Below are 10433 nucleotides of genomic sequence, written 5' to 3'. Positions count from 1 at the left end.
AAGCAGAGAGTACAAAATCATTTGTGTCTTTGTACAGTTTTACAGTCAACTGTGTGCTAGTTTCAAGTGCCGAGCTTGTACACAGAAACTAATAACAACACACACTGAATTAACTTTGACTGAGGCACCGGATGCGCCGCTCGAAGCCGCGACACGGCACACCAGACACTCTCTGTAGCGCGGCAGAGACATGAAGCGTCCCGAATCGTCTCGCCACGCATTTTTGAATTCTAAACATAGGTTTCTGCAGCGGTCCGCGGCGCCCAGCCCTCGACTTGAGTGTACCCTGATGAAACCTATGTTTAGAATTCTAAAACGCATGCTAGTTAAGATCACAGGGAGCTTCTGGGAACGCGAGAAATGCAAACGGCTGAAGTATAAGGTAGACTCTATGAGAAGTACACATGTTTGCAAACCTACCTAAAGATATAACCAATAATTCCGATTAGAGCGATAATGTGGAGAATATTGATCTTGTGTGAGCCCCAATGAGCCTTGCATCTAAAATAGAGCTAGGGTGTTCCTTTAGTGATATTGCTTCGACTCACGCTTGAAAATGGCGGACGTGAATCAACAAACTGAGGATATGATGACTGCGCCTGTCAATCAATATTGGTGGTCGGGGGGGACGGCTCTCCTACGTAAAAGTTGCGGTCGGTTTGAAAACCGCTCCAATTGGTCCACCGTTTTTTTATGTTGTGAAATTTTTAAAAAAAAGCACTGGGTGCGCTTATATCACCCCAATATGACAGTCTATACACCATACAGGCACATATGTCTGTCCAAACAGCTTGAAAAGTAGATTTTTTACAATAGATGCCCTTTAAACCCATAGATGCCCTTTCACGCGTCCTCTGTTCTTGCGGTCTTGAGTATTGCAACTGAACTTTGGCAGATGATGATGATGACGTTACACGAGAACACGATCCGAGATGCAAGAACGCATATTGAGGAACAGCCAGTATGTGTGAGGTACCTAGATGACTTACTACTTCTGGCAAGATTCTGAAGTGCGTGTCAGATGCACCCTATGCTATCCTATGATGCCCCGCAAGAGAATTCAAGAATGGGACTGAAGCGACGCAACTGACGCAGGTAGGTAGGTGATCGTGACAAAATAGTGCATGTAGTACATCCGAGTTCCATTCATACTGCTCACATTCATACTGTATAGAATGTACTTTTCTAATGGTCAAGTAGTACATTTAAATTCAAATGCAGTACCTACGGAGTAGGCGATTTCGGACGCAGTCATACAAGATTAACTAGAATCTTGAAACAAGTTGGAGCTGAACTCAGCAGGACACCAGCCCTCTAGGACCGAGTTCGGACAGCCCTGGTTTAGACCATGTGGTCATTTAGGAAGCACTGGCATCCAATAATGTTAACTCAGATCAGCACAGCTTGAGCTCAGTTAGCACACAGTTAACCAAGTGGAAACACTAGCAGTCACAATTTATCACACACTAATCAGAAACTTGGATGGATAGATATAAGGGCCAAAGACAACTCATTCAGGTTTGAAACAATGGATCCAAAGAAATGTAAGGGTCAAGTCTGTGTGATCAAGAACACCAGTGTGGAGGAGGAAGAAGAGGTAGAGGACAATGTGGAAGGGAGGAGGGGTCAAGGACACCAAAGTGGTGTTGAAAGGAGACAAACGTCAGAGAGAAAGAGGTAATGGTAAAGAAGGAGGAGGTCTCTTTCAAACAAAAACTCTGACAGAGAGAAAAACCAACAAGTGGATTTTGTTCAGGTATGAGTTTTCATAAGTGTATGAAGTATGTGATGAAACAATACCCGCTTTGTGAATACTCCATGTTTTTAAATGAGACTCATGGTATGGTTTTTTAGGGGCCGATCACACCGAACACGCTTTTTGCGTTGAGAGGCGATCACAATATTATTAAATATTTCAACAATAATAATATCAACAGCAACACTCTCGCACGTTACCCAGTTGATTCAGTCAATGCCTAGCGACATAATGCACTACTTTTTTTCTTGTCAACAAAAAGGCAGTGCGGTGTGCCTCGTGTTTTTAAAAAACGTAGTCACGTTTGGTGTGATCGGCCCCTTACTAAGTCAACAGGGGCCAGTTGCATGAGCAGTGCTCAAGTTAAAAATGAGCCTAGTTGTGACTTAAAAGGGACAATAAGTTACACACTACTAAATTATATTATATTAATTATATATTTACGGCAGCATCCCCTGTGATTAAACAGGAGGAAAAGAGATGATGGCGAGATTAGGAAACTCACGATCATCATGAAGAAGATCTCACTCTACTCACAGCCTTTTTTCCTCCCAAATCTCGAATTCTATTCGGTTTGTAAAAGAAGTTTGATTATCTTTCAATGAGTGATCCATCGATCAAAATAAAACCTCACACACCAAGAAACATCATCAGCTCAATATTTGTTTCTATTTTAATAATAGTCTGTGAATATAACAGCTTCTAATGGTAAAGGTTATTTTTATTTTTTATAATCCACTTGAAAAAAAAACAGTCTGCAGAAACCACTTTGACGTTCTACAATTGTAGGGTCATGCAGAGGGGAAAGACCCCGCCCATTAGTGACCATCTCTCCCTCATTAGCATACTACTTTAGACTTGTTTTTGTATCCGCCACTATGCTGACACATAGGCATTTGTGGCTGTGCCATCTTCTGAAAAGAACACGATCTCATTTACATTTAAAGCGATAGTAACCAAAATGGCACAATTAGTATCAAAGTCTAAAAGGGGCAGTTTCAAAGACGTATTAAACATTATTTGTGGAATATTTTGAGCTGAAATTTCACATAAACACCCAAGAAACATCAGAGATTACGCGGTTAGAACTTTCCAACAATAGTTTGTCAATTTGTTTAGTAAATGATAGAACTGTTTTAAACATGCAATAACAAATGGACCCACTGGTGGACCAGGGACAGTAACAAGTTTTAATTGAAGTCATTCATATATTCTGTACAGCTTTAACCGCTTCTTGTTTTAAGATATTTCCAATAATAACATATTGTCTGATGCTAGCCTTCGCTACATTAAACAACCAGTTTACTGGACATTGAATTATAAATGTGGAATGCTACATTTTAATTAAAATGAAGGCAGTAAAGACAAAGAAACTGCTGTAGCTGTGTATAAAATACATTTATTGTTTATTTTATTGAGTGCAGTATTGGACCGGATGTTAATAACCTCGTTTTTATTTAATTCTCACTTCCTGTTCTCATTTTAATAACGCATGCTAGTTTACACTCGGCATAGTAATGACTTTTTTCCTCCAAGTGGTCTAGAAACATTTGTCTACTGTACACTAGCTAGTGTGTGTATGCTTGTGTGTGTCTTCAGCTCGTCCAGCTTCACACAGAGTCTGACAGATGCAGCAGAGGAAGTTCAGGATCTGTTCTCCTCAGTTCCTCTGCTACTCCTGCTCTCCGTCTACAAATCATGGAAAGCGTTTATCTACACTCATCCTCACAACACAACACAACCCAAGCCATGACTACTGGACTCAGATCAGTGTAATGTGTCTGGCCACCTGTGCAGTGCAACCAAGGATGGCGCTCAAGATCATCTAAACTAGGCCGATCAGCCGGCGCTGCACTGAGACACCAGCGAATCAGCTGACGGCACTCTGAACACACAACAGCGTCTTCAGAAACACACAACAACACACTTCTGCATCCCTGAGTGTGTGCGAATCTCTGACCTGTGGACAGCTGTCTGGGGAAGAGCAGTCTGCTTCTGGACGTGACCCTCTGTGCGCCTCTGAAGGGGAAGCAGTCACACAGGATGTTGAAGAGCGTCACTCCGACTGACCAGACTGTAGCTGGAGCCGCATGATAGCGATGCCTGTGGAACCACTCAGGAGGAGCGTATGCAGTAGTGCCTGAGAGACACAAGGAGAACACAAACACACACTCTTTAGCTGAGCAACACAAACATCCACAGAACGTCTCCAAGAACTTAAACCCACCTGCAAAGTATCTGTAGGCCGAGCGCTTCAGCAGATCTCCACAGCCGAAGTCCAGCAGCTTGATGTCCTGGGACTCTGTGGAGACAAGCAGGTTCTCCGGCTTGACGTCCCGGTGCAGAACGCCTCGGCTCTCGCAGTGTTTCAGCGCCGCGATCAGCTGCACCAGCACTCTCTTGGCCAGACGCTCGTCCAGACAGCCGTTCTCCTCACAGAAGCTCTGGAGATCTTGGCAGGGAGCTGGACGCTCCAGGATCAGGATGTAGCATCTGGGACGGTCAAACCAGTCCAGCAGCTGAAGGACACTGGGGCAGACAGGAGCTGAAGTGACGCGGATCATCAACGCCACTTCCAGTGGCAGCCGACCCTTACCGTCCTACAGGACAAACACTCCATTACCTCCAGAACTGAAACAAACACCTCAAACTCAACAGATTCACACTCGACCTACAACTTTCAGTGTCTCATGGGTTCGGTCTTTAGAGACGTACTTGATGGCCACCTGCAGACAGATAAAGCACAGTAAATCATCCTCGATTACTGACATCAACATTTCTAAAGCATGTCTGAGTGAAGAAGGGAGGAAAACGTCTTACTGGCAGTCCATCAGACCTGCGGATCCCAGCAAACACCGAGCCGAATCCACCTCGTCCCAGCAGCGGACCCTTCACATACTCGTCTGACACACAAGTCAGACCTCTGCGAGAGCGTTTGGCTGATCTTCTGGATGAGGCAGACGGTGTTTGCTGGCTGTCGCTCTGCCTCTTCCTCTTCCTCTGGTCTGTGGACACAGAATCAGCCAACTGGGACGACAGAGGTGCCAAATAACCCGGAAGCTCAGCGGTGGCATCCTGTGTGTCTGTATCCAGAGCTGCTGTCTGTGTCTGGGGGAAGGCAGCACTTCTGGATCTGGAGCGGCCTGAGGATCAAATATCAATCACACACACAAACACTGATTATTGATTATTAATTAAACAACACTTAATCTCACTGCTCACTTTATTTTTGACTTTCAATTGAGACTTTTTCTGTTTTTCCTGTATTAATATAATTGTTTTAATGAATAACATGCTCATATCACAAACATTTTTTTAGAAATCTTTTTTTTGTAACATCATACAGTGACATGCCAGTTACAAACAAATGAAAAATGTAAAACTACCTCGGCTTTCACACACGAGAGCCATGGACAACCTCCAACCTGCAATGAAACAAGAAAATACAGGAAAAGGTATGAAAATAAAATAAAAAGCACACAAAATGAAAAACAAGAACAAAACGTAAATTTAACAAGAACAAAACGTAAATTTAACAAGAACAAGACGTATTTAACAAGAACCAAACGTGGAAATCAACAAAAGATCAACAAAATAAGCGTTTATGAAGAAATAATCCAAATTCCTGCAAGAAAATAGAACCAATTAAAGTTTTTAAAGAAGTTTTCGCTCAGAAATCCTCGAACAGCTTCAGAAATCTCAGAATCCGCTCAGAAATGCTCTGCAAAATGTCGCCTCGCCTCAACCAACAGCCTGCAATGGTTTCGCGTGTTTAAATATGGAGTCAAATCTCGAATCATAACACTGGTTGCTATAGTAACTCCAATTCAAAACCCGCTGTCCTCGCACCCAAGCATAGTAAAACAATATATTAATGCAAACACATTTATATATTTTAATATATTTATAGCGTTATAAGAGTTTAATTTCATTTCTATTTAGGATTTATTCAATGTCAATCACACTGGTCAATACGCCGGTCATCATGCTAATAACGTACGAAACGCTAAAAGCCGTATTTATAATTATTATTACTATTATTATTAATATTATTATACGGTTAATGTAATTAGATAGCCTAATTCTGCTTTCCCCATAAATTTATAAGGTCAAAGAGCGTTGAATAACCATAATCATGAGCTCTTTGATTAGGCTAGCCGTGACGTCAGTGACCGTTTCGTAATAATGCCCCATCCTGCAAATTTCTGCTTGTGTATGTACAATTTTGCCAATAAAATACAGAGATTAACAATATATTCATAACTTTTGTTGGAGTTGTTTTCATAATGAAAAATAATATATTTTAATGTAAAATCATAAGTTTGGTCTTTTTAAATCATTGGATGTAGAAATGCTGTGTGTATTTAATTTAGTTTGTTATTTTTATTTATTTATATTTTTATGTTTCATCTTTTATATTGTGTTGTTTGCTTGTTCCTGATGGTTATGCAATAAAAAAATAAATGCATAAATAAATAAACATCCAATAACTACTTCAGCCTGATATCAAATTTTGTATAAATAATAACTTTAAACAATGTGCTCCACAAAAACGAAAACTATGAAAGCGGTTTATGATGACTGTAAGCTTGTTCATAACGTCGCTCACCGATGTTCATCATCCTCCTCAGTTATGACATCCTAGCGCCGCCCTGAGTAAGTCCATCACTGCCTGGAGATTTATCGCATGACAACTTAAGTAGCCTTCTGCTTCATCCACCTCTTCATATGTAATATCTGCATCACAGAGATCTACATATTCTTCATCTATTTTTGGAGTAAGTTCTTTAATATGGTCAAAGAAATATGTCGCATCATTTAAAGAAAAAAGATGAGGAATATAAGAGTAAAAAGAGACGAAAACTGGCTAATTCAACCGCAAGTTTAATGGAAATTACATTTTAAAATAAAGGGAAGACCACTGTTTTTATTAAACATATAATTCGGAATGAAAAATCATAGAATTTGGGTTTAATATGGTCGAATATAATTATTTCTCTCCCACCATTTGATGACGCAATAAAGTATTGCCGACAGCTGATTAGCCTCTTAAAAAAGGATGGATTATATATGCGGAAAATAATTATCTACATTTCATTTTATTAGCATTAGCATTTATTAACATTGCTATTAATTAGAACAAATCTTATGTATCCCCCGTTGTGCATTTATGGCGGATTTTAGACATAAATAATAAATATTATTTTGAAGTGCTATAACGTTAAGTGAACTATTTTACTCAGTCCACGGGCTGTGGTGAGGAATATATTGTGGAGATGGAATAATTTTACCGATTATAATCATAATAAACTGTTCAAGTAGAAAAAAAATGGCAGGCTTATCACAATTTGAGTTGCTATAGCAACGCGTGTTATGATTTGAATCGATATATAAACATGCGAAATATTTGCAGGCTGTTGGTTGAGGCGAGGCGACATTTGCAGAGCATTTCTGAGCGAATTCTGAGATTTCTGAAGCTGTTCGAGGATTTCTGAGAAAACTTATTTAAAAATTTTAGTTTGATTTTCTAGCAGGAATTTGGATTGTTTCTTTATAAACGCTTATTTTGTTGATCCTTTTTTTAATTTCCACTTGTTTTTCATTTTGTGTGCTTTTTATTTTGTTTTCATACCTTTTCCTGTATTTTCTTGTTTCACTGCAGGTTAGAGGTTGTCCATGGCTCTCGTGGGTGAAAGTCGAGGTAGTATTTTACATGTTTCATTTGTTTGTAACTGGCATGTCACTGTATGATGTTACAAAAAAAGATTTATAAAAAAAAATGTTTGTGATATCAGTATGTTATTCATTAAAACAATTATATTAAAACAGGAAAAACAGAAAAAGTCTCAACTGAAAGTCAAAAATAAAGTGAGCAGTGAGATTAAACGTTGTTTAATTATTAATCAATAATCAGTGTTTGTGTGTGATTGATATTTGATCCTCAGGCCGCTCCAGATCCAGAAGTGCTGCCTTCCCCCAGACACAGACAGCAGCTCTGGATACAGACACACAGGATGCCACCGCTGAGCTTCCGGGTTATTTGGCACCTCTGTCGTCCCAGTTGGCTGATTCTGTGTCCACAGACCAGAGGAAGAGGAAGAGACAGAGCGACAGCCAGCAAACACCGTCTGCCTCATCCAGGAGATCAGCCAAACGCTCTCGCAGAGGTCTGACTTGTGTGTCAGACGAGTATGTAAAGGGCCCGCTGCTGGGACGAGGTGGATTCGGCTCGGTGTTTGCTGGGATCCGCAGGTCTGATGGACTGCCAGTAAGACGTTTTCCTCCCTTCTTCACTCAGACATGCTTTAGAAATGTTGATGTCAGTAATCGAGGATGATTTACTGTGCTTTATCTGTCTGCAGGTGGCCATCAAGTACGTCTCTAAAGACCGAACCCATGAGACACTGAAAGTTGTAGGTCGAGTGTGAATCTGTTGAGTTTGAGATGTTTGTTTCAGTTCTGGAGGTAATGGAGTGTTTGTCCTGTAGGACGGTAAGGGTCGGCTGCCACTGGAGGTGGCGTTGATGATCCGCGTCACTTCAGCTCCTGTCTGCCCCAGTGTCCTTCAGCTGCTGGACTGGTTTGACCGTCCCAGATGCTACATCCTGATCCTGGAGCGTCCAGCTCCCTGCCAAGATCTCCAGAGCTTCTGTGAGGAGAACGGCTGTCTGGATGAGCGTCTGGCCAAGAGAGTGCTGGTGCAGCTGATCGCGGCACTGAAACACTGCGAGAGCCGAGGCGTTCTGCACCGGGACGTCAAGCCGGAGAACCTGCTGGTCTCCACAGAGTCCCAGGACATCAAGCTGCTGGACTTCGGCTGTGGAGATCTGCTGAAGCGCTCGGCCTACAGATACTTTGCAGGTGGGTTTAAGTTCTTGGAGACGTTCTGTGGATGTTTGTGTTGCTCAACTAAAGAGTGTGTGTTTGTGTTCTCCTTGTGTCTCTCAGGCACTGCTGCATACGCTCCTCCTGAGTGGTTCCACAGGCATCGCTATCATGCAGCTCCAGCTACAGTCTGGTCAGTCGGAGTGACACTCCTCAACATCCTGTGTGACTGCTTCCCCTTCAGAGGCGCACGGAGGGTCACGTCCAGAAGCAGACTGCTCTTCCCCAGACAGCTGTCCACAGGTCAGAGATTCGCACACACTCAGGGATGCAGAAGTGTGTAGTTGTGTGTTTCTGAAGACGCTGTTGTGTGTTCAGAGTGCCGTCAGCTGATTCGCTGGTGTCTCAGTGCAGCGCCGGCTGATCGGCCTAGTTTAGATGATCTTGAGCGCCATCCTTGGTTGCACTGCACAGGTGGCCAGACACATTACACTGATCTGAGTCCAGTAGTCATGGCTTGGGTTGTGTTGTGAGGATGAGTGTAGATAAACGCTTTCCATGATTTGTAGACGGAGAGCAGGAGTAGCAGAGGAACTGAGGAGAACAGATCCTGAACTTCCTCTGCTGCATCTGTCAGACTCTGTGTGAAGCTGGACGAGCTGAAGACACACACAAGCATACACACACTAGCTAGTGTACAGTAGACAAATGTTTCTAGACCACTTGGAGGAAAAAAGTCATTACTATGCCGAGTGTAAACTAGCATGCGTTATTAAAATGAGAACAGGAAATGAGAATCAAATAAAAACACGGTTATTAACATCCGGTCCAATACTGCACTCAATAAAATAAACAATAAATGTATTTTATACACAGCTACAGCAGTTTCTTTGTCTTTACTGCCTTCATTTTAATTAAAATGTAGCATTCCAAACCTACATTTAATGTCCAGAGAAGTGTAGGTTTAATGTAGCAAAGTATACCATTAGGTTATATGTTATTAATGAAATAACTTAGCCCGGCAAAGGGGCTGATCACACTGAAGGCGCATTTTGCGTTGAGAGGCACCTTTTTTGAATGATTTACTAATGGCCACAAGCGTTTTGCGCGCTGCTTATGCACCCTGTGCGCCTCGTGTTTTAATCGCCTGCAGCGCCTCATGTTTTGCCCTTGGGCGCCATGCGCTCGCAGTCAAAAAAAAGTCAACTCTGAGCTGAAAAAGCGCATCACGTCAGTCTCATCTGTTTCATTCTCCATTAAAATAAAAGCAGAGGTGGGGTTTCCGTTAAGGAGACAGCAGTGTTTGTGTTGTCAAGACAACTACGGAGATTTTTGAAGATGGAGGAGAGACTAGTGGTTGCTGTTTCGAGTTATTCAGAGCTTTATGACCTCACAAATCTTGAATTTCCACAATATTATTAAGTATTAAAATTATACCAATATCAACAGCAACACTTTGCACAATACGCAGCTGATTCAGTCATTGCATAGTGGCATAAAAAGCACGTTTTTTTTTCTTGTCAACAAAAAAAGGCACCTCGTGCGCCTCGCGTTTTTGGAATGTAAAAGCACGTTCGGTGTGAACGGCCCCTAATGCTGTACGGAATGTTTGAATACATTTTAATATATTCAATTAAAACCTATTAACTGTCCCTGGCCCACCAGTGGGCCCATTATCCATTACGTGTTTACAACAATTTTATCCTATTTAAAACCTGATATTACATCAACAAACTTTGACAAACAAAGCAAAGTGGGTACTTATCATATTTGACAATTCAGTGTTTCCTCTAGGATTTTTTTCAGCTGTGGTGGCAGGCCTTTTACACAGATCTACCTACTACCTATGATG

General features: G+C 41.7%; 2 protein-coding genes across 2 annotated transcripts in view; one reads left to right on the top strand and one right to left on the bottom strand.

The window, feature by feature from the left end:
- LOC130218502 (serine/threonine-protein kinase pim-3-like) overlaps positions 1-5213 on the bottom strand; it is a 29302-nt gene extending 24089 nt beyond the window's left edge. The window contains exons 1-5 of the mRNA XM_056450705.1: positions 5143-5213; positions 4577-4899; positions 4432-4482; positions 3984-4356; positions 3717-3896 (exon numbers count right to left, since the gene is read on the bottom strand). Of these exons, the coding sequence (XP_056306680.1) occupies positions 3717-3896; positions 3984-4356; positions 4432-4482; positions 4577-4899; positions 5143-5167 (952 nt within the window). The 5' untranslated portion in view covers positions 5168-5213. The remainder of the gene's footprint in view (positions 1-3716; positions 3897-3983; positions 4357-4431; positions 4483-4576; positions 4900-5142) is intronic.
- On the top strand, positions 5166-9114 carry pimr64 (Pim proto-oncogene, serine/threonine kinase, related 64). Its single transcript, XM_056450407.1, is given in 7 exon segments — positions 5166-5211; positions 7702-8024; positions 8119-8169; positions 8245-8617; positions 8705-8906; positions 8908-8954; positions 8957-9114. Coding segments are annotated over 7 exon segments (1200 nt in total).
- Positions 9115-10433: the final 1319 nt, after the last annotated feature.

This window comes from Danio aesculapii, chromosome 24, assembly GCF_903798145.1.
Source record: "Danio aesculapii chromosome 24, fDanAes4.1, whole genome shotgun sequence".
Taxonomy (NCBI): Eukaryota; Metazoa; Chordata; class Actinopteri; order Cypriniformes; family Danionidae; genus Danio; species Danio aesculapii.
This window is presented reverse-complemented; position numbering and strand designations above follow the sequence as displayed.